The sequence below is a fragment of the Staurois parvus genome, unplaced genomic scaffold (genome assembly GCF_062004578.1).
Source record: "Staurois parvus isolate SC_StPar_1 unplaced genomic scaffold, SC_StPar_1.0 ptg000122l, whole genome shotgun sequence".
Taxonomy (NCBI): domain Eukaryota; kingdom Metazoa; phylum Chordata; class Amphibia; order Anura; family Ranidae; genus Staurois; species Staurois parvus.
The window spans coordinates 80,367-105,576 of NW_028317918.1; the positions used below are offsets into that span (position 1 = coordinate 80,367).

The 25,210-nt window shown below is 40.6% G+C and overlaps 1 protein-coding gene across 3 annotated transcripts in view; it reads right to left on the reverse strand.

Annotated features, from left to right (window-relative positions):
- The window catches only part of BBS7 (Bardet-Biedl syndrome 7), a 63,265-nt gene that overhangs the window by 22,444 nt on the left and 15,611 nt on the right, over positions 1 to 25,210 (reverse strand). For all 3 annotated transcript variants that reach the window (XM_089672157.1, XM_089672156.1, XM_089672158.1), the window contains 12 exons: positions 24,923 to 24,995; positions 22,023 to 22,139; positions 17,466 to 17,596; positions 14,739 to 14,823; positions 12,456 to 12,558; positions 12,165 to 12,357; positions 7,482 to 7,556; positions 7,324 to 7,389; positions 7,096 to 7,235; positions 5,807 to 5,971; positions 2,152 to 2,261; positions 643 to 746 (listed from right to left, as the gene is read on the reverse strand). In XM_089672157.1, coding sequence (XP_089528283.1) covers positions 643 to 746; positions 2,152 to 2,261; positions 5,807 to 5,971; positions 7,096 to 7,235; positions 7,324 to 7,389; positions 7,482 to 7,556; positions 12,165 to 12,357; positions 12,456 to 12,558; positions 14,739 to 14,823; positions 17,466 to 17,596; positions 22,023 to 22,139; positions 24,923 to 24,995 — 1,362 coding nt within the window. The remainder of the gene's footprint in view (positions 1 to 642; positions 747 to 2,151; positions 2,262 to 5,806; positions 5,972 to 7,095; positions 7,236 to 7,323; positions 7,390 to 7,481; positions 7,557 to 12,164; positions 12,358 to 12,455; positions 12,559 to 14,738; positions 14,824 to 17,465; positions 17,597 to 22,022; positions 22,140 to 24,922; positions 24,996 to 25,210) is intronic.

Here is a 25,210-nt window from a genome sequence, read left to right on the forward strand (position 1 = left end):
TCATATGCGTCCTCGTGAGGCGTTTATTTAGCTGGCCACCCCAGTCCGTGGGGCATAGTCGCGGCCGACCGAGCACCAAGCAGGCGATCTGTACGCGCTCGCTGGTCAGAATGGGGTAATCAAGCCCATCGCCCAGTCAGACTGTTGATGGAAGATCTCTGCAGGAACATAAAAGTCCAGGAAAAAGAAAGAAAAAAGGTAAAGTTGCAGGACCACCAGTCCAGCAAAACTTCACATCCATACTCCTGAGACACTAGGAAGAAAAGACTGGAGACCTATAGCAGAGAGGGGGTTTTATACCCAGAGAGGACTGCCCATAGGAGGTGCCAAGTCTTTTTTTTCTGCCTAGTGTCCTACTGCTGTAGGTGGGCCTGCTTCTTTAATGGTAAAAAGGAAGCCACTGTGTCTGTCGATGAACATAATAGAAAATCTTTTTAGTGCACAGATGTTTTTCTTTCAAAACGCATAGGGAAAAAAACTTTTCCCGTTATGGAAACTGAACAATTTAGGGAGAATGTGCTGTCAAACCTATACAGATGTCGTCTCTGCCTGTGTATGATCAGTAATAGGCATATGAATGTATATTTACATTATTTCTTAAGAAAGGTCACTGTGATAAAACATGGAATACCAACAATGTACCTTGAGAGCGTCAATCAAATGAACCTTTTTGGCCAAAAGTAGCTGATACTCCAACTTCGGATGGATCATTCTCAACGTGTGGCCAACAGATTCTTCACTTATATCTGCTTAGGGAAAAGGAATGATAAGGAGAAGGAAGATCAGGAAACACAAGTTGGCTGAGGAAACCATCAGTTATATAGACTGTTAAAGCGTATCCAAAGCCTAAACCCGTTACCAGAATAAGTGCCCCAAATTGAAAGATTTATTCTACTGTTCTAGTGACAACCATAAGTTTTTGGATTTCTCAATACTTCTTGTCCCAATGACAATGGTAACCAGGACAAATAGGGAGGCTGAATCTCCCCAATAGGTACAGCCATAAAAACACTACAAAGGTTTTCAACATTTCCCCCTTATCCAAAACCTTAAGTCTCCATTTTTTTTAAAAATAAAAAAATGTTATACATACCTGCTCTGTGTGTGGTTTTGCAGAGCTGCTTTGAACCTCCTCTTCTGGGGTGCTTTGCCAGTGGTCTAGGCTTCTCTTCTTCTCGAATGGCCCAAATAGCAAGCTGCTTGCTATGAGGGAAATGGGGCAGACTCACCGCCGAGCAGTGTTCTGTGTGTCTATTGACACACAGTGTGCAACTCAGCCCCTCCCCCGCTGTCTGTCAGTCCCTGTGTGAAGAGGGAGAGATGAGAGAAGACTGAGGCTGGGCACAGCGCTGGATCAATCCAGCAGTGAGGTACATGTTTGAGGGAAGGGGTGGGGGGGCACAGCAAGTCCTAAAACGTTGTTTACCTTAATGCAAGGAATGCATTAAGGTAAAAATACATTTTAGCTTTAGAACCGCTTTAAATGCAATCTATGGTAACAGCACACACTTTCATTTTATACCAGTAACAACAAATGATAGTAATTTTTGACAATCCAATACAAGCTTGAAAAAAAATCTCCTTTGATCTTGTGAGTGCTGCCTGTCTGTGAGTCATCTCTTTCCACAAATTCTTGCATACCCTTTTCCTCTGCTGTTGCCTTTCAATTTCTAAGGACTATATATTAGTGGTGCACCAAAAGGAAAATTCTGGACTGAAACTGTAAATGCAGGATGCACTTGGCCGAGAACCGAAATGGACAGTTTTTTAAAAATATATTTTTTATATATACTTGTATTATATTCGACTTTTTAATTAATATCGCAGACAATAAACTGAACAGAAAAAAAATGAAATATATATAAAATAAAAAAACTTAAATAGGCCGCACAATCATTTAAGAAAACAAAATACAACAATTTACCTTTTTTTTTTTTCTATAAGTGCATGTCTACAAACATTTGTATGCTCATTTTTGGAACAAAACGCCTAGTGCTTAGAATGTCTGCATTTGTCTCCAAATGCCGAGCACCATTGTCCCTGCCATGCTAGTGTCTGTGACTGAAGACACTGTGCCCCACACCAGTCAGTAGCCTGTAAAGTGTACTTTGAAATAAAAAAAAACAAAAAAACAACGAAACAAAAACATACCATAAGATATATTAAGATTAATCTTTCTTTTAGTGGCTTCCTTTGACAAGACATCTTTCAGAATTGAAATTGTGGAGATATTGTCTGACTTAAAGATTCCTTCACCTTTTCTGTAATGAGAACAACAACTGATTATGGCAGACAGCAAATTTTATCAAAATATTTCCTCACTGTCAAACAAAACATTGTGAAATATACTTCTGATCTTGGGCATGGATTAAAACTATGCAGCTATATCTATAATGCCATATATTGTACACATGGAACAGTGTGGTGATTTCATGCAATGACATGGCATAATATGTAAGAGAGAAAATGTAATTTTACTGAGGTGATGGGAAACTGCATCAGTTAAAGAAACTCTTTACTGAAAGAACTATGAGGGCTACCACTGTTTACCCACCACCTGACTGTTATGCTGTTCCAGTGGCCTTGAAGCACTGATGAGTGAGTGTGTGTGTATATATATATATACACATACACGCATATACACAGTAGACCCAGAAGGGGTTCCCTGCAATTAGTTGTGAACGGGAAGCCCTCTAAAAGCAATGGGAGGCTGACAGCTCCCACAGCTATTCATGGCCACTCACATGTAACTGCTTGTGGAGTGATTACCTGCAATGATCGGCCTTGGCAATAATCGCGGGGAACGCCCAACTGGGTCTGCCACAGCTGATCACAAACTGCCCCATTCACAAGTGTGAATGATGCCTTAAGTGAACGCGCTGTGCTAGAGAGCCTATTAAGCTGGCAGTAGGAGCCTACAGCCCTCTTTATGCACCTTCTACATTAACAGTTTTGTAGCCCAAAACCTAGGGTATTCCGTAATGGGATTAGTCAACTGAGAGATTCAATCTCTGACCTATTTCTTCTGTTTATTCAACATGCGTTGTGCTGCCGTGCATAACAAAGTGCATGTGCATTAGCCTTTTCGCTGCCAGAGCCATTTTTGCATTTTTTGCGCACATGTAAAAAAATCATTTTTTACACGTTCTTGCAACAGAGTTACCCGAGTAACAATATTCCTCAGGACGAAACGTGTTGGGTAGAGCTATAGTGGTGATGGCATCATGCCCGCCGAGGAGCTGACTGCTGAATACAATAGATGCTGTTTCAACTTTTTTCCTTGTAAGTAGATGTCTAATTTTATTAAAGCATGGTTTTAATTATTGCACCATGAGAGTTGCATATTTGTCATAACTATTGGCCGACATGGTCTGTGCAGGATCGGTGTTGCTAGAGAGATGAGCGGTGTATAGGTGGAGAGAGTGAAAGCACATATACCATCTATTGAATCAGAGGGCGATTGTCCATCTGCTGATCTATTCCTTAAACATGTACCTGACAGGCTGTAAAACCGGCATCTATCCATTCATTTTGGGCTTTTTCCTTAAAACCTGGCTAGACCTCCTATAATTTGGGATCTAACAGTCTGGTAAGCAGTTTTCATTCGATGGTGTTCACAGGTTAGGACGAATCTGACTGCTGATGGGATCATCTGGGCTTTCTAATTCACACAATAAGTTTTTTGGTTGTGGACATTTTTAGTATCTTTATGAACTCGATTTATTTAATTTATTCACAAGTTTGTTGTAGAGCACATGCTTTATGAAGTCTTTTATTGATATATGAATGTAATTAATTATTTCTTTAATGCACATGCACTTTGTTATGCATGGCAGTGCAACGCACATTGACTAAATATTTTATACAGTGGATATAAAAAGTCTACACACCCCTGTTAAAATGTCAGGTTTCTGTGATGTAAAAGAATGAGACAAAGATAAATAATTTCAGAACTTTTTCCACCTTTAATGTAACCTATAAACTGTACAACTCAGTTGAACAACAAACTGAAATCTTTTAGGTGGAGGGAAGTAAAAATAAAAAACTAAAATAATATGGTTGCATAAGTGTGCACGCCCTCAACTAATACTTTGTTGAAGCACCTTTTGATTTTTATTACAGCATTGTTTTTTTGAGTATGAGTCTATCAGCATGGCACATATTGCCTTGGCAATATTTGCCCACTCTTCCTTGCAAAAACACTCCACATCTGTCAGATTGAGAGGGCATCTCCTGTGCACAGCCCTCTTCAAATCACCCCACAGTGGGCCATTCCAAAATTTTAATCTTCTTCTGGTGAAGCCATTCCTTTGTTGAATTGGATGTATGCTTTGGATTGCTGTCATGCTGAAAGATGAAGTTCCTCTTCATTTTCAGCTTTCCAGCAGAAGCCTGAAGGTTTTGTGCCAATATTGACTGGTATTAGGAACTGTTCATATATCTCTCTACCTTGACTAAGGCCCCAGTTCCAGCTGAAGAAAAACAGCCCAAAGCATTATGCTGCCACCACCATGCTTCACTGTGGGTATGGTGCTCTTTTGGTGATGTGCAGTGTTGTTTTTGCACCAAACATATCTTTTGGAATTATGGCCAAAAAGTTCAACGTTGGTTTCATCAGACCAGAACACATTTTCCCACATGCTTTTGGGAGACTTCAGATTTGTTTTTGCAAAATTTAGCCAGGATTGGATGTTTTTCTTCATAAGAAAAGGCTTCCGTCTTGCCACTCTACCCCATATCCCAGACACATGAAGAATACGGGAGATTGTTTTCACATGTACCACACAGCCAGTACTTGCCAGATACCTGAAGCTCCTTTAATGTTGCTGTAGGCCTCTTGGCAGCTTCCCAGACCAGTTTTCTTCTCATCTTTTCATCAATTTTGGAGGGAGGTCCAGTTCTTGGTAATGTCACTGTTGTGCCATATTTTCTCCACTTGACGATGACTGTCTTCACCGTTTTCCATGGTATATCTAATGCCTTGGAAATTCTTTTGTACCCTTCTCCTGACTGATACCTTTTAACAATGAGATCCCTCTGATGTTTGGAAGCTCTCTGTGAACCATGGCTTTTGCTGTAGGATGCGACTAAGAAATTGTCAGGAAAGACTTACTAGAACAGCTGAACTTTATTTGGGGTTAATCAGAGGCACTTTAAATGATGACAGGTGAGTACTAACTCCTATTTAACATGATTTTGAATGTGATTGTTTAATTCTGAACACAGTTACATCCCCAGTTATAAGAGGGTGTGCACACGTAAGCAACCGCATTATTTTAGTTTTTTATGTTTACTCCCCCCCCCCCCAAAAAAAAAAAAGTTTTCAGTTTGTTTTTCAATTGAGTTGTACAGTTTATAGGTCACATTAAAGGTAGAAAAAGTTCTGAAATTACTTATGTTTGTCTCATTTTTTTACATCACAGAAACTGACAATTTAATAGGGTGTGTAGACTTTTTATATCCACTGTATATTTTAGGTGTGGAGATACAGCGAGTGCAGCTGCTTTCTTTCTGATATTTTGGTTAAATCTCTAATTAGTTTCTTGATACACTAGCTCATAGTTTTTCTGTTTTTCCCCTTACTATTGTCTTCTCTGAATATGGTCAGTTTTACTGAAGTTTGGATATGCACAACAGAGCATCCTGGTTTTCAGGGCCCCTGGGTGCTCCAGCTGCCATCCAAAAGAGTACATGCACTTGCAGAAGCCTACTTTTAAAACCTGCTGACCATGAAATCATGTTACTATAAATCAGGATTCATTTGAAGTGAAAAGTTCTTCATGTTCTGTTGAAATTAGTTTTTTACCTGTATGAGCATTCCAGTTGTGTGTCCAGAAAAGTATTCTGAAAGTAGAAAGTAATGTCTTCTCCAACTGGAGGCTTCTCTGGGACTTCAGGCAAGCAGAACACCATCCAGGAATGGATCTCCGCAAAACTAAATTGGCCAGTCAAGCTCAGAGTATTCATGGGCCTGGAACAGATACAAGACCCTATTATCTGTGTTATGGCAAATAACAAATGTAATCATTAATGGTCAACATTTTCTACAAAAAAAAATGAATAATAATAGGATAGGGTTCACCATGCATGGAACAATCAGACACGTACAGGAAACTACAACAAACATAACTTGTGTGACAATCCTCTCTTTTCTTCAGCCTGTCACGTATGACAAGGTCTGAACCAGGAAAAAAAGGTCTGCTACCATGGTGCAGCTGATGAACAGGAGGCTGTACAGCACAGAAACATGTAGCACGAAACTACAGCCCACTTCCAGTTTCTCCCCTACAAGAATCCTGCTGAATCTAACTGCGCTGAATTTTGTAAAATTGTGAATAACAAAGGGTTAGAGTAAACCTTAAAAAAAAAAAAACAAAACAAAAAACAACCTATTCCTCATTGTGTGCTAAGCCCATCCAGGGCCTAAACTTAACCATTGTGCTGCCACCCACTACAACCATTAAAAGTTAGCCAGCAGTTTAACGGCTACAATTTTTAACATTTGGCTTAAAGTCCCATTTTTTTTTTTAATTTTGTTGTCCGCTGTCTTTAAAATTTCCTGGATAGTATTATTAACTATTTGACTGACCTTACTCGCTGGCTAGAATCTTAATTTCAAGGAAACCAGTACAGAGACAAATATGCCATTGATATTTAAAAATAGCATTCTGCACAGAACAAGCATGCGGTGAATGATATCAGAACCATTAGTCTGTACACTTATTGTGAACTTGAGTGCCTATATTCTCTCTGAAGAGGTTCCCTTTCACATTTACATAAAAGCATAAATAAACCCAAAAAGCAGGGTACATGGGGGTTTATAAATTTTACTGCTTTCCAACTGTACAGTGAGCACGTGTGTTATCCAGGGATTGATAAAAACAATTGAGGTGCACGACCGTTTCTTTTTCAGTTTCTATTGAATTAATGGGACAAATATATCCACTTCCTTGAAATGTTGATTGTAAACAGAGGGAAAAGTATTTAAAGTATCAGTGAACAGCAGGAAAGTCATTGACATGTATATTTACTGGCCATGATCCTAAGGTCATTTCATGAGACGTGCATTTTCCTGGATAGCTTTTCACGAAGTACCTGTTTTGATCAAACACATGGCTCCTCTGATGGAGAGACAAAGGTTTAATCAGGTACCGCCGCACCTGACAGGTTTTGGGTTGAATTCTAGGTGTTACATAGGCTTGTAATGTTCCATACTGCCCTTCAATGGACCGAACCTGCAATGCAAAAATGCCACACAGGTTGTTAATAAAGCAGCTTTTTGTGCTGACAATACAATAAAAATAAATGTGTTATACATATCACCTTCAGTTCCAGTCTGGTGGTGTTTGCCTGGCAACGATAAGTAGCAAGCAGGAAGTTTCCATTTGGCTGTAGGGTAAAGAATACTTGTTGCAACAGCCATTCTATATTACATAAAAAAAAAATAGACAGTACCTATAATGACATGAAAACATCCTTACCTCACTTTCGCAGCCACTAAAACTCACAACTGCTGAATTCTTATCCACATCCAGCAGATCCACAGGAACATCACTCTGCAAACATAAACATACATACAGTGAGATCCTTTCACAAAGTGTAAACCAGTTGACCTGTTTAATTCATTATCACCTAAATAGCAAGGTCGGCCCTTTTAAGTGTGGTCTCCCTCCCTCTGCAGAAATGCCAAGAAAAACTTGAAAAAAAAAAACTGTGGTGGAAAAAAATGTAATTCTTACATTATTCCTGGCACTTAAGCAAGGGTAACATCATCCTCCTTCCCGTGGAATCCTGGGAAATGTTAAGTTGCCCAAATCTCATTGGGACACACATTTGCACTGTGCTGCTACATCTTATCATGAGATTTGGAGTACTCAGCATAACCATAACCAGAAATCTCTTCACCATGGTGGGGGCATCACCCCTGCATTACAGAAGCTGGGAAAAGGGGAGTATATCACATAACATTTTTCCTTTAGGAGTGTTTTTTTTTTTTATACATTGTTTTAGAAAGGTGGCGGTAGAAAGCAGATCTTGCCTGCAGTACAAAGTGCTCTTTAATATGCTAAGCAATTGGATCTCAACTTAATTCGAATTATAAGGGTGATTATAGCAGCAAAGATTCAATGTATATCTTTAAAATGATCTTCATGTTTCCTGTCACTTTAAATAGTTCATTTGGACCAAGCTGGTCCAAACTATTTCCTTCACTAACTGCTGCATTGGCTTGAAGTGCAGTATGAACTGTATGTAGCTTCAGCTATATACAGTATACAGTGCTGGCTTCCAGAATTCCTGCCTTATACACATGGAACAAAATAGATTTGGTCCGAGAGGCGCCAATTTTAAGCAGCTTTGTATTCTGTGAATGAATACAAAGCTTTCTCTGATTGGCCAAGTCAGAGATTGTGATGTCATCAGCCCGCCTCCCTGCCTCAGAGGAAGTAAAATAAAAATAAAAAGGAGGTGTTGTATCAAGCCCCTCACATTGAACTCTTGACTTTTACAAATTAGACATTGGGTGATTTCGACTCTCACAAAGACCCGATGACTCAATTATCCCTATTTGAACACATTTGTAATCGGACACCCCTTTCCCCCAAACTTATTTCTATCCTTTACTCACAATTGATTAATTTTCGGCACCCTAATAATCACACTTACATTTCCATGTGGGAAAAGGACCTTAAAAGCACCAAAGATATGGGATGTTGGTCTCAGATATGGACAACCCTGACATGCTCTATCAATATCCTTACATTGGAATCAGCCTTTAAAACTGTTAAAAAATGGTACTTGGTCCCGTCCCATCTAGCGCACCACCACTCTTCTACCCCCCCCACCCTCTTTCGTGGCTTTACTACCCCAGGAGATGTCCTACATACATGGTGGACATGCCCTATGCTCTCAGTTTTGGTCCTTAACCACTTGCACTCCTGAGGATTTACCCCCCTTAATGACCAGGCCTCTTTTTGCTACTCGGCGCTGCACTAATTCAACTGATAATTGCGTAGTCATGCAATGCTGCACCGAAACGAAATTTACGTCCTTTTTTTCACACAAATAGAGCTTTCTTTTGGGGGTATTTGATCGCCTGTGCGCTTTTTATTTTTCACGCTATAAACAAAAAAAGACCAAAAATTTTGAAGAAAAACAATGTTTTTTACTTTCAGCTATAAAAAATATATAGTAAACTCAAAGTTGGTTATGAATTTAGGCCAAAATGTATTCTGCTACATGTTTTTGGTAAAAAAAATCCCAATAAGTGTATATTGATTGCTTTGTGTGGAAGTTATAGCGTCTACAAACTATGGTATAAATACTGCAATTTATGCCATTTTTTTTTACTATACAGCGCTGCGCTAGTTTAACGGACAATTGCAATACGGTACATAAATGAAATTTATGTCCTTTTTTTCACACAAATAGAGCTTTCTTTCGGTGGTATTTGATCGCCTGTGAGTTTTTAATTTTTTGCGCTATAAAAAAAAAAAAAGAAAAAGGCTGACAATTTTGAGAAAAAAAAAACAATATTTTGGACTTTTTGCTAAATTTCGGTCAAAATGCATTCTGCGACATGTCTTTGCAAAAAAAAAAACCCCAATACGTGTAAATTAATTGGTTTACGTGAAAGTTACAGCATTTACAAATGGCGGGAAAGATACTCGGATTTAAAAAATTTTTCTATACTAATAATGGCGGCGATCAGCGACTTAAGGCGGTGATCAGCGACTTATGGCAGGACTGCAGCGGACATTCTGACACTGGGGGGGGAACTGACTTGGGGTCACTGACATCCCCAGTGACACCAATACAGTGATCAGTGCAACAAAAAAAAAACACTGACACTGTACTAATGGCACTGGGGAGGAAGGGGGTAACTTTTTATTCACTGAAAGAGTTAACTGTGTGAGGGGAGTGTTTTACTAGGGGGCGGGGGTGTGTACTGCACGGGGACACGCTGATTGGGAGAGATAAACTCTTCTCTCCTGATCAGCGTGTCAGGAGCTGTTAGGGAACTGACAGAAAGCAGAGCTACTGCAGCCCTGCTCTCTGTCAGTGATTGCCGCTAATCGGCGGGACACGGTCGGTGATGACTGTCTGTGACCCAGCGACTGACACCCGCGGCCGGGATCGGCGGTGCAGGTAGGGCTGCGGCGCGCCTCGTGCGCGCCCCCTACCTATTTTGCAAAAGTGCGTTTTAAAATGTGCTTTTGCCCAGCCGTGCCGACCTGCCACCGTATTTCTACAGTGGCTGGCCGGCAAGTGGTTAAACTCTTGCTTTCATTAATAACTTGCCCTTTCCCTAGAGATCCTTGGCATGTCCTTCTTCACCTGAAAACCCCAGGCCTTTCAAAACACCAATTCAAGTTGGTTACATACCTATTATTGGCAGCTAAACAAACTATAGCGAAAGCCTGGAAAAAACAATTTATCTCTTTTAAAGAAGTCCATCGTCGTCCTAGATTTTTCCTGGTTAATGAAAAACTCTCTAGCATCCTCTCTGATACTCAAGAGAGATTCCTTAAAACATGGACTCCATGGATCCAGCATGCCAATCCTGCTATATCAATAATTTCTCCTTTTGATCCTTTCTAGTCTCCCTCCCTTCCTCATCTTTCTCTTCTTTTTTCTTTATTATTTTACTGGCTCTTCCGCAGGGATGATTCATGATACGTTCCATATTTTTGGTTCAACTATATACTTTGTGAATTTCAAATGTCATTATCTTGTTTGTTGGCTGTTCAGCAATGGGTGTATAGTTCTTTCACCCTTACGCTGATTTATCGACTTGATATGTTTGATGTTTCTGTTATCTCTCTTTTGACATGCAAATTACTCGTCTGTTTTCCAATGTATGACTGCCATTGACTGTCACCATTTGTTATTTCATTGTTTATATACATGATAGCGGTTGCATCTGTATCTTTTGAAATTAAAACAATTGAATAAAAAGTTATTGAAGAAAAAAAAAAAAAAGGTTGTTTGCTCCGCCTCTTCTGTGCGTGCCACCATAGCAAGCTAGGCTGTGTGTGTGTCTATGTTATTTAGTTTAATGCAGGTAATGTATTAAGGTCAAAAACCTTTTGACTTTAGAACTACTTTAACCTCTGACAGCACAAAGGTATTAGGCTAGGTTCACATCTATGCAGGACTGTATGTAAATTGCAAGCAACGGCTGGGTAGCACTGATGGGTGGCACTGCTGATGATCAGTGCCGATCTGCTCTTTGACAGCTGCCGGTCATCGGCAGTACTTTCCTCACACTGTGACAGCTTAAGGAAAGTGCTGCCGATATCCGCTAACTGTATTTACTCCGTGATTTGCTGTGTCATTGAACACAGCTAATCACGTGGTAAAAGGCCGCTGTGATTGGCCTTTTACCTCATCACGTGATCAGCTGTGTCTGTAGGACACACTGATCACGGAGATCGCCAGGTGCGTGCCACTGGGGGCATGCGGGAGGGTACAATCTGGGAGGACGTCATATGACTCCCTCAAAGAACTGAGTAACCGCGCTGTAGCTGTTCAGCTATAGCATGGTTACCAAGTGATTAAACATTACTGGACGCAGACAACCAAAAACTATGTTTAATTGTTTAGATTTTATTTATTGTGATTACTGAAATACAATTAAAAAATACTATAAGTATTAACAGGATAAGTTCACCTTTTAACCTTTCTAAAAATAATAAAATGCACATTTTTATGCTGGTAAAAAAATGTGCATTTATTATTTTTTGTTTTTGGTGCCTCTAAAGCCTTGCACCAGCAATTAGCAGATCGCTGGTACCATGCACGTCTCCTGCAGACCTGTCAGTGTATCTGTGTGCCAGTACATCCTTTGGCAAGCAGATACTTACAGACAGGAAGACTCAAACTACCAAAGCACTCCACATCGCCGTGGTAGTTCATTGAAAACTACAAGTTGACAGCCGTAAAGAACACTGTGAATGATTGCAGGGCCGCGTTTTTAAACATTGTGACAGCTAGCGGGGAGGGGGGGGGAGCGCGGGGTAAAGGGGAGGGCGAGGGGGAGGAGGTGCAGTCCGTTCTTAACATATTACACCCTGAAAATGGATGTAACATGTTATGAAAGGTAAACTTATCCTTTAAGATAATTCTGTTATTCACGTCATACAGCATAGTCTACAATCACTTACCTGTATTAGAACATTGTCAATAGCCATCTGAACCTCTAAAATAAGGCTGTAGCTGGCATCATCCTTGTTAAGTGTAAACTTGTCATTTATACTGAAGACTGGCACTGCTGAGACTGCTGTGGTAGACTGTGATGAGTGCTGGTACTTCTCTCTCTCCTGCACAACCTTGAACTGCAGCTGTTCCAGCTCAGACCTGGACACAGTAATGGATAAGAACGTGGTCAAGCATTTAGTATAACTAATTTAATTTGAACTGCATGAAATAATCTGTACATCTTTACTAGCGCTCACCTTAAAGATGCTACTTTAGCTTGCATTTCTTGACTTACTTTGAGTTCCTCACCAGGACCAGCTTCCCGGTGGACTGGCTCTGTAGTGAGTCCAGTCACCCAGCCTGACAGAAAAGAAAAACCAAAACAGATATACATTCCATACATGCAGTTCTTTTCAACAATGTAACAAATATATTGAGCAGACCCTTACAGGTCCATTCATCTCTATGGACAGGTGGGTTTAAACAGACTTGTGTCCATTTACACTTGCATACCTCAGGGTCCGATCAGGTTCGATTTAAAAAAAAAATAAAATAAAAAAGGCAGGGGACCTGTCCACCGCTTTTTTTTTTTTTTTTTTTAAGGTAGATCAGGTCAGAGGGTAGTTAGGTGTAAATGGACAGCGGAGTCTGTTTACGCGCAGCCAGCCATATAGCAGAGTGGGCTCTCTCCGTGTCCGCTATGCATAAACTGAGCGGACATGGATGTGTCATTCACCCACACTGCTCCAGTCAGAAGGGGATCTGTGAACTGATCCCCGGCTGATCACCATGCAGTCTGCCCTGTGTGAAAGGGGCCTAAAAGATAATCCATGTTTATTAACTATTTAACAGTTCTAAAAGTGTTTGTCAGGGCAAAATAAATAAACAAATACAGAACAAATGCACATTTTCCCAGGCTTATTCCTTTAAAAAACAGCAAAGTACAGAAAAATACTTGTTGATCTGCCATAAATCCAGTCAGCTCCTAACGTCCTCATTGGGCAGATAACAGTGGCTTTGCTGTACTCAAATTTCATCCAGTATTGTCAGTCCTACTTGCTGCACTACAGAACTCCACCCTTTTCTGTCCTACTTCACACGTATAAATTGATTCCCAGCAAAACAGTTCTGCTGTCCTGACTCCCAAGAACCTTCCCACATACTATGTGTGGGTAAAGGGCTCTTGGGAGATGTAGTACGGGGGACATGCCTACATTCTACACATTACACTTAAAGGTACATATAATTTCAAACTACATATCTAGTTATAACTGAAACAGAAAAATATTTAATACAGTCGATAACATTTTTTTGTTTTTCTTGCTGACAGTAAGTACATTGACTGCACAGGACCAGTGTAGTCTTTATGTGGGCTCTATAGCTGTTATTTACAGTCTGTTGGTTTTACACTCCAGTCATATCAAGCCCGACTTTGGAATCGTGCAACTTACAGCGAAGTTGCACGATTTAAAAGTCGGGTGACATGCCGATTTCAGGTGCAATTTGTAAGACATGACACACGTCTATGCAAATTGCACCAAAAGTAGTCCATGTACTACTTTAGAAATCAGTGCGGCTCCATCGGAACTGCACCAATATGACTGCTGTAATTGCGGACAATAGGGTGTGACTTGGCATGCAATTTTCAAGTCGCATGGCATGCAAATCGTATGCCAAGTCACAACCAGTGCAACCGGGGTCTTAGAAAGAAATTTAGTTAATACTGAGCTATTTACATGACATCAGCTTCAAAATAACAATTGTATTTACTGTAGTAGATGCAGTTCTGTCCCCTGATCTGCTTGCCTTCCTCTCACATGGAGTCTAAGGGCTCATTTACATTAGCAGTTGAGAGGCAGTAAAACCCAGGGATTGAGCCTAACTTTTAGCACCCCTTCTTCCCCAACTGCTACAACAATCCTTTAGCTGCAGAGGCTACGACTGTGAGTGTACACATGTCATGGTCTCAATGCTTTGCTTCTTGGCCGCAGCAGGAGTTATACCCCCTGTTACTTTTGGTGGGTACTCCACCCACCGAACATGATCCATTCAAGTAAATAGGGCCACTCTGCAAGCTCCCAGCATCTGCAGGCAATGCATGTGCTTGTGGCGTGCTTCAGCAGGATTTGGGGGTTAAAGAAGGCAGTGAGGAGGCGATACAATGCTTCCTCAGCACCTGTCAAATGCTCTCTATAGAGTGACCTAAACGCGGGCTTACAAATGTGTAAGAGCCCTTACAGTCTCTCCAGCCCTGCCTAGTAATGAAGACCTGCCATTTCCACTAGCCCTACTCCTGGGGATGCTCTTGTTCTTGATCTTCATTACCCAGCAAGCACCTTCCAACCAGAAGAACTGGAATCCATGTACAAATTATGTAAGTTCTGTGCAGGCCATGCAGCAGGTAACACTACCTAAAATAATAAAGGTCTACAACACATAGGTTGATAGAAAACCCATGTCAGGTTCCACATCATACAATTCCTTCAAGATAACTGAGAAAATAAAACATAACACATCTAGTTTTCCACTGCTTAACTGACCAGAATAAGTGGACAGCACAATTTCATCATAACCTTCCTTCCCAACACAGCCTCCCTGGATAGAGGTTATACTTTCTGTCAAGGCCTAGGCAAAAAAAGGAGAGGAAATGTAATACGATGGAAATAATTTTCACATAACCTGCACCAATTTATTCATGAAGCACATTTTAAGCAGAGCTTCTTTCGGGCAAAGATAAAAAGACTTTAGTTCTCTAATTATTAGAAAAAGGCATTTATTTTGATATACGGCTACTACAACAGCCTGTGGACTTTTTACCAATTCCTTGGTTGAAGAGCTTGCGAATTCCATGACCAAAAGCAATTTTCTTCCATTTTAAAATACAAATCAATAATTTTAAAATACATCTGATGGTGCACATATGACTGAAACAATGCTTCTATTTGATCATTTATCTTAAAGCCACCACATCTAAGCACTGGTAAGCTGCAATATACACTATATTTCCAAAAGTATTGGGACGCCTGCCTTTACACGCACATGAACTTTAATGGCATCCCAGTCTTAGTCCATAGGGTTCAATATTGAGTTGGCCCACCCTTTGCAGCCATCACAGCTCCAACTCTCCTGGGAAGGCCGTCCACAAGGTTTAGGAGTGTGTCTATGGGAATGTTTGACCATTCTTCCAGAAGTGCATTTGTGAGGTCATGCACTGATGTCAGACGAGAAGGCCTGGATCACAGTCTCTGCTCTAATTCATCCCAAAGGTCTTCTATCGGGTTGAGGTCAGGATTCTGTACAGGCCAGTCAAGTTCCTCCACCCCAAACTCACTAATCCATGTCTTTATGGACCTTGCTTTGTGCACTGGTGCGCAGTCATATTGAAACAGGAAGGGGCCATCCCCAAACTGTTCCCACAAAGTTTGGAGTATGAAATTGTCCAAAATGTGCTGGTATTCTGACGCCTTAAGACTTCCCTTCACTGGAACTAAGAGGCTAAGCCCAACCCCTGAAGAACAACCCCACACCATAATCCCCCTCCACCAAACTTTACACTTGGCACAATGCAGTCAGTCGAGTACCGTTATTCTGGCAAACTCAGACACCTCCATTGGATGGCCACACAGATAAACGTGATCGAACACTCCAGAGAACACGTCTCCACTGCTCTAGAGTCCAGTGGCAGCGTGCTTTACACCACTGCATCCGACACTTTGCATTGCACTTGGTGATGTAAGGCTTGGAAGCAGCTGCTCAGCCACAGAATCCCATTCCATGAAGCTGTCTACACACTGTTATTGTGCTAATCTGAAGGCCACACAAAGTTTGGAGGTCTTTAGCTATTGACTCTGCAGACAGTTGACTTCTGCGCACTGTTCGCTTCAGCATGCGCTGACCCCGCTCTGTCATTTTACGTGTCCTACTACTTCGTGGCTGAGTTGCTTTTGTTCCCAGTTGTTTCCACTTATAACACCACTAACAGTTGGCCGTGGAATATTTAGTAGTAAGGAAATGGATGGACTTATTGCACAGGTGGCAAGCTATCATGGTACCACGCTTGAATTCACTGAGCCCCTGAGAGTGACCCATTCTTTCACAAATGTTTGTAGAAGCAGTCTGCATGCCTAGGTGCTTGATTTTATACACCTGTGGCCATGGAGGTAATTGGGACACCTGAATTCAATGATTTGGAGGGGTGTACCAATACTTTTGGCAATATAGCGTATGTAGATTTGCATGTGTGCATCTGGCATGAAAAACACGTCCAGCTCTACAGATTGAGTTTTTGGCTACATTCAACTATGAAAGAACTATCATCAGAGACTCGAAATCACACGTTCCTTCAGATCTTGGAAACTATTGATCTCTGTTGAACAACATTCCCTGATTTTGCGTGGCTGGATGGTTTACACTCTGTAATGTTATCTAAACTGGATGTTTTTTTTCTTCTCTATATATTCCTAACCTATAAATTATTGATTTAATGCCAATTTACATTTTAATCAATGGATATATACACTTTATTTGAAATAATAAAATTATTTAATTTTTATGCCTGTTCCTGATGTCTCTCGAACACTTCAGAAACGATTAACGAATACAAGTACTCAGAAAACCATCGACATTTTAGGTCTCATGCACAGTGGACATTTTTTCCATTTCTCCTAGATGCTTTTCCTCCTGGCAGCAGTGTTTTGGCAGAAAAAATGCTTGTAAACACGTGTTATGCATTTGAGGTGCTTGGGAGTTCATTCATATATTTGGACAGAATAATAATTTACTCTGACCATTGAAATGAATTAATGCTCAAGTGCTATATATGCCTAGCGCTGATGCACATTTAGATGCATTAACAAACGTTTACACACCTCACACATTTTTCTGCCAGAATGCCGCTGCTCCTAGAAGAACTGACAGTGGGGTTTTTTCCTGCCTCTAAATGTGTTCGTGGACACACAGGATATAATGCAGAGGCATTTAGAGGCAGAAAAAAAAATTGCCAGACACTCATAAGAGCAGTATCAAAAATGTCAGTGTGCATGAGGCCTTAGTGTACTGCAACAACATAAATATGGGCTACAGTACCTCTTTGTGGATGGCCATTTAGTCCTTGTGCATTAGTACAATTCCCTAGACATGCCCCTCCACTGAACAGGGACAGAAAAACAATTTTCATGCAAGTGCGAGGAGCTCTACTGCTCACAATGCCTATACAATACCTGTTCAATGGTTATTTTAACATAATGCAACCAAAATAACTGACTTACATGGTCAAAACGAAGAACAGGCTCATTTGCACTGTCCAGGCCATAGATCTCCACTGTCCCATCATCCCGACCAATTAGCAAGTCCTTGACTCCATCCCCCATGATGTCAAAGTGATCCATGCACAATACACCTGCCAATATGTATAAAATACAATATATTATTTATGTACAGCAAAGGAGACAAGAGTAAGCAATGATAAATTCTGTACTGAATAGGATCTTATCACGGTTCCACATTAGTTCTACTCATGGTTACACTTACCCAGACAAAAAGTCCCTGGAAACCATGTTTACCTAAACAAAACTACTGACTACTATGCTTAGCCAAATAAAATACTTACCCAAACAGAAAGCTACTGAGAACCACGCTTACCCAGATAGTAAGCTACCGAGAACCACGCTTACCCAGATAGTAAGCTACCGAGAACCACGCTTACCCAGATAGTAAGCTACCGAGAACCACGCTTACCCAGATAGTAAGCTACCGAGAACCACGCTTACCCAGATAGTAAGCTACCGAGAACCACGCTTACCCAGATAGTAAGCTACCGAGAACCACGCATACCCAGATAGTAAGCTACCGAGAACCACGCTTACCCAGATAGTAAGCTACCGAGAACCACGCTTACCCAGATAGTAAGCTACCGAGAACCACGCTTACCCAGATAGTAAGCTACCGAGAACCACGCATACCCAGATAGTAAGCTACCGAGAACCACGCATACCCAGATAGTAAGCTACCGAGAACCACGCTTACCCAGATAGTAAGCTACCGAGAACCACGCTTACCCAGATAGTAAGCTACCGAGAACCACGCTTACCCAGATAGTAAGCTACCGAGAACCACGCTTACCCAGAGAGTAAGCTACCGAGAACCACGCTTACCCAGATAGTAAGCTACCGAGAACCACGCATACCCAGATAGTAAGCTACCGAGAACCACGCTTACCCAGATAGTAAGCTACCGAGAACCACGCTTACCCAGATAGTAAGCTACCGAGAACCACGCTTACCCAGATAGTAAGCTACTGAGATCCACGCTTACCCAGATAGTAAGCTACTGAGATCCACGCTTACCCAGATAGTAAGCTACTGAGAACCACGCTTACCCAGATAGTAAGCTACTGAGAACCACGCTTACCCAGATAGTAAGCTACTGAGAACCACGCTTACCCAGATAGTAAGCTACTGAGAACCACGCTTACCCAGATAGTAAGCTACTGAGAACCACGCTTACCCAGATAGTAAGCTACTGAGAACCACGCTTACCCAGAGAGTAAGCTACTGAGAACCACGCTTACCCAGAGAGTAAGCTACTGAGAACCACGCTTACCCAGAGAGTAAGCTACTGAGAACCACGCTTACCCAGAGAGTAAGCTACTGAGAACCACGCTTACCCAGATAGTAAGCTACCGAGAACCACGCTTACCCAGAGAGTAAGCTACCGAGAACCACGCTTACCCAGAGAGTAAGCTACCGAGAACCACGCTTACCCAGATAGTAAGCTACCGAGAACCACGCTTACCCAGATAGTAAGCTACCGAGAACCACGCTTACCCAGAGAGTAAGCTACCGAGAACCACGCTTACCCAGATAGTAAGCTACCGAGAACTACGCTTACCCAGATAGTAAGCTACCGAGAACCACGCTTACCCAGATAGTAAGATACTAGAACCACGCTTACCCAGATAGCAAGCTACTGAGAACCACGCTTACCCAGATAGTAAGATACTAGAACCATGCTTACCCAGATAGTAAGATACTAGAACCGTGCTTACCCAGAGAGCAAGCTACTGAGAATGTCCCTTACCAAATAGAAAGCTAATGAGAGCCAAACTTACCCCGATAGCAAGATACTGAGAACATCACCTACTAAATAGAAAGTTACTGAAAACCACGCTTGCCCAGATAGTAAGCTACTGAGAACATCACTTACCAAACAGACAGCTAATGAAAGCCAAGCTTACCAAATGGAAAGAAACTAATGAGAGCCATGCTTTCTAAACTATAAAGATACTAAAGGCTACACTTACTGAAATATAAAAACACACACACACACGGGTTGATTTAATCTGTAGAATGCAAAATCTGGTGCAGCTGGGCATGGTAGCCAATCAGCTTCTAACTTCATCTTGTTCAATTAAGCTGTGACAAAAAACCTGGAAGCCGATTGATGTCTATGCAGAGCTGCACCAGATTTTGCCCTCTCCAGCTTTAGGGCTGGTTCACACTGTAGAAATGCAGTCCAGATGCGTTCCGGATGCTTTTCTGCATGCACGTTTTTGATGTGTTCCAGTGCGGTTTTGATGCGTTCCAGTTAATTTTTTGCCCTCGCTCTTTCTTCAATTTAAATAGGGACATGTGCGTTCCAGTGCTTTTTTGGTGCATTCTTGATGCGTTTTACCGTTTTCCAGTACAGTTCTGTGCAGGAAGAATGCAGCCTGTTCTATATTTTTTTTGTGCATCTGGAACACACTGGAACTGCAAGCACTGATGTGAACGATGACATTGACAACCATATTACCTATTTTTTTTTTTTTATAAATATTTTATTAGTTTTCAATATTTCAACTTTACATCAATAAATTATCACAATATTCAAAAAACATTTTCCTTTATACATTTCCCCCAAAAACCCTACCTTCACATACCCTTGTCCCTAACCCCTCCCAATTCTTTTTCCTTTAGCTCCCCATTCCTCCTCCCTCCTTATTACTCTCAGGACTCCCTTTTTCATTCTTCCTTTCTACCTAACTTTTCCCAACTTATTTATGCATACCTTTTCTTTTCCTCATTCTCTATTTCTCCCATTTCGCCAAATTTATTTGATCTTTTAAACTCATCCCATTTTTCCCTAAATCTCTCCTTTTATCTTCTTCCATGTGGTAGAGTTCCTCCATTCTATAAATATAATCTACCCTAATTATCCACTCTTGGTGCCTCTTGTTCCTGCCACAATTTGGGTATCAATCTCTTTGCTACATTTATTAGATGGAATATCATCAGATTCTTAAATTTTTCTACTGTGATCTCGGTTTTATGAAAAAAAGCATATGCCTGGACCTTTCTGGATATTAACCCCAGTTATCTCCTGAATTTGGTGAATTATTTCTTCCCAATACTTCTGTATTTTAGGACATTCCCACCATATATGTGCCATTGTACCCTTAGTCCCGCATCCCCTGATTTTTCTGCTTGTTGCTTATGTGCCACACTCGGTGTAATATACCACCTAGCTAAACATTTGTAATTCATTTCCACCACCTTCATATCTATAGCCCCATGTACTAATCTAAATATTTTTTTTTTTTTGTTGCTCATCAAATGATATTCCGAGTTCCTTTTCCCATTTCTCCATATACGGAGGGGGAGTAGCTCCTGCTATTACAGTAAGGATTTTATAATATCGGGAAGTACCATGCTTCTGTAACTTACTTGCACTAAACAGTTGTTCAAATGGATTCAGATCCACTATTGTCCTTAGCAGCTTAGGGAGCATTGCAACAAAGTGTATTAATTTAAAATATCGCCACTTGTCTAACATAAAAAAAAACCTCCTTATTTTTTTAACTCCTGAAAGGAGCATATATCCCCTCCGTTCATTTTATCTTTTAACTGTGTATTCCCTTTTCTTATCCATTTACCCGAAATATTTTCTGTTCCTGGTGGGAAGAAATCTGTAGCTACCAATGGCATAAACATAGAATTAAAAAATTCCAAACCATTTGTTTGTATATTACATCCCAAGCCCTAATTATATTTCGTGTATAAGTGCTCCTGCTTTCAGCCAACTTACGATATTGATGTGGCAACCATACCATCCTGTCCAATTGTGTCCCACTTAGTGCGTTTTCTGTATTTACCCAACTTTTCCCTAGTGCATTATTTGTCCAATCAAAAATATGTCATAATAACACTAAATAGTAATATCTCTTAAAGTCCTGCACACTTAAGCCCCCACTTTCCTTGTCTCTACACAACACTTCGTAGCTTATTCTCGGTTTTTTATTTCCCCAAATATATCTCAGTATCACTTTTTTAATTACTTTAAAGTAAGTTCCCAGAAGCTGTATAGGTAGCATATGAAATTTATATAGGATTTTTCGGGACAATTATTTTTAATCCATCCTATCCAGGAGAGTGGTCCTACGGATAGTCTCCTCAATTCATCCTTAGTCTCATTTATTAATGGGATGTAGTTTATTGTATATATATATTCTTGGGGGATGAGGTCAATTTTACTCTTAAATATTTTAGTTCTCTTTCCCTCCATGAAAAGGGAAATTCTCTTTCCAGAACTTTTTTCTCAATGTTGGGGCATTAACGTTTAAGATCTCTGATTTTGCCAGGGTATTTTTAAGTATGACAACGCTCCATAGTATTTCATTATTCTCATTAGATTGGGTAAGGTCAGCCTACATATTACCTACTTTCTGTGCATTTTGGATGCAGAAAAAAAAGCACATTGAAAAACGCATGTAGTGTGAACTAGCCCTCAGTAAATCAACCCCACGGCAGGCATATCAATCAATTCTTTTACAGATTTTTGCAACAAACCTCCTCTTTTCTTCTCATTAAATATTTCCCATTTGGGCACAGGAGAATCTTTTGCAATTTGAATTAAGCCAATCTTGCCATCTGATGTTCCATACAAAAGCTCCTCTCCACTCTCACCTAGATATAAATGGAAGAAATATAGTAATCAGACAAAGTTACGGTGCATATGTTTTCCGAATGAAAATCAAATTGCAAAAAACTGTAGATACTGAAAACTACTGAATCAATTCCATTGTTATTTTTGTTACAAAATTAACCACTTCCATACCGGGCACTTTTACCTCCTTCCTGCCCAGGCCAGTTTTCAGGTTTCAGTGCTCTCACACTTTGAATGACAATTGCGCGGTCATACAACACTGTACCCAAGCTAAAATGTTATCATTTTCTTCACACAACTAGAGCTTTCTTTGGTGGCATTTAATAAACACTGGGGTTTTTAGTTTTTGCTAAATTAAAAAAAAAAATAAAAATCCCCACGTTTTTCTTTGTGTCAGTTATAAAAGTTTGCAAATAAATAATTGTTCTTCATAAATTTAGGCCGAGATGTATTCTATTACATGTCTTTGATGAAAATAACCCAAATTAGTATTTATTATTTAGTTTGTAGGAAAGTTATAGAGTTCACAAACTATGGTATAGATCTGAAAATTGATCAATCCTGAAGGCCAATCTAATTTCTTGAGGTCCAAGAATGTCAGAACAGTACAGATATCCCCCAAATTACCACTGTTTGCAATGTAGACAGTCCGACGTACTTCATAAGAGGCATGGCGAGTTTTTTGAAGTTGTAATTTTTTTGTCAGAATTTTTCAGAAAATGAAGAAATTAAAAAAAATTAATTTTCATAATTTTTTTTTTACATACTGTCACCAGTGCAGTACAGCGTCATCATGTAACTGGCATGGCGGTGATCAGGGACACTGACTGGTGACAGTACAAAAAAAAAAAAAATTATCATTTTTTAAAGTTTTATTATTTTTAATTTTGTACTACTTTTTTTTAAGATTTTTTTTCATATTGCACTATGACCAAAGTAGTATAATGTTACCATAGTAACATTGTACTACTTTGGGGACGTGATCAGTATTTTATTTTATTTTTTACACAATTTGCTTATAGCAAAGAACTACTTTGCTATAAGCAAGCATTTACCTGAGCCGACATTTTCGGCTCTTTCCGTGATCGATGATCCACTGTGTCCGAGGGCCACAGCGCACCGCCGATTGCCGTGCTGCGCACTCCCTGAGCCGCGCATGCGCGGTGAGAATGGGAGGCCGTTATACGACGTCCTCCCAGAACGAGAGAACCACCTTGCGCCCATCATTGGACTACATGGCGGGCGAGAGGTGGTTAAAAAGGCAGAGGTGCTTTAGGAATATCTGGGGCTTTTAAAAACAAAAAGGGACCACAGCATATGTGGTTGCAGAAGCACCTCTGCACTGCACTTACCGGCTTCTCCCTCACTCGATTTTCGCGGGTCCGCTCTGCTCTGCCTCCTCGCCCGTGATTGGCCGCCTGTGTGCCTTTCCTGAGCTACATTTCTGGCGACCAATTACTGGTGAGGATGCGGAGCCGAGCGGCAGGAGTGAGGGAGTGGCCGGAGTGACTGAAGGAGCAGCGCTTCCTGGACTGGATCGTCGTGGGAGCCAGGTAAGAGGCAGCAGCCCTCTGTCCATCCCTGTACTTAGTGTCCCTTCCGTCGAAGAGGGGGCACCGCGCCGCCCCCCTAAAAAGTGCTGCCCTGACGTATACCGGCGTATAAGACAACCCCCGACTTTTGAGAAGATTTTCAAGGGTCAAAAAGTCATCTTATACGTCGGAAAATACAGTATATATATGGACAGCTTGAACTGAAAAAGAGCAGAGTTGCTGGCTGAATCACCAGATGAAAATAGAAGATAAAGAGCCTAAAAAAAAAAAATGACACTAATGCAGCCATCACATCTAAGAACTGGTAAGCTGCATTATAATAAATGTTTGCTTTCGAGTTTAATAGTACTTTAAGCAGAACTTCAGCTGTTTGCTGCGAGCATGTAGAGTTTTTTTATTGCAGAAGAGACATGCAATGTCTCTTCTGCATAAAATATACTTGCCTACCTGTCTGCAGCATCAGCCAGCATGTAAAAACTTACAGCGACTGGCCACGAAATGATGGCCTCCTGCACATGCCATTCCATGCCAGCCAAGAAAGATGGTCAAAAACCAGAAGATGCCAACACTGGTGAGGGACAGTTGTAGAAAAGGTGAGTATAAACTGACTTTAGATCCACTTTAGATATACTATCAGATTTAGATACATTAACAAACTGAAGCCAAACTCCATACTACTATACACTTACCTGCCTGTTTTGCAGCATCCGCCAGCATGTAAAACTACAGCAGCTAGCCCAATCATATAATGATGGCCTCCTGCACATGCCATGCCGGCAAAGGAAGATGGTCAAAAACCAACACACAGAAGATGCCAGCGCTGGTGAGGGACAGGAGAGTTGTAGGAAAGGTGAGTATAAACTGCCTTTAGTTCCACTTTAGATGTACTATCAGATTTAGATACATTAACAAACTGAAGTCAAACTCCAGCTAACACTTAATAAACAGTTACAGCAAATACTTTTTCCTTTTAGACTTTTACATAATGAATAAAACTGATCATTGTCAGTGTTAAATGGCTTGCCTCAACTCTCTAACTGCTACATCTGCAAGACAGCTTCTTCTGTTGAAAAAAAAACAGACTTAAATGGCTAGATTACCAGGTGAAAATAAAAGAAAGAAAACCTAAAAAAGAAAACAAATGCAACCACCACATCTAATTGGTAGGCTGTAATATAATAAATGTCTGTTTTTCGGTTTAATACCACTTAAATACTACTTTACCATCTTAAAGTTGTAAGCAAGCTCACCTCCATCCCCACCGTTTAAAGCTAAAACAGAAGGTGGTCCAGGAACTTCAACTTCATACATTAAATCAGAACCCTAGAAAAGAAAACATTAGGATACGTTATCGAATACATCAAATATACAAAAAGGATGATTATTTCAGATATTTAAAGCCACGATCAGATTTGTAACACTGTAGCCCATAGGCACTCAACCTTCCTTAATTTATTAAGATGGTGACTTTATTTCTACTAATTCTAAGAAAAAAAAAAAATCTTTGCCTCTGTCTCTGCCTCCTATAGGCACAGGGC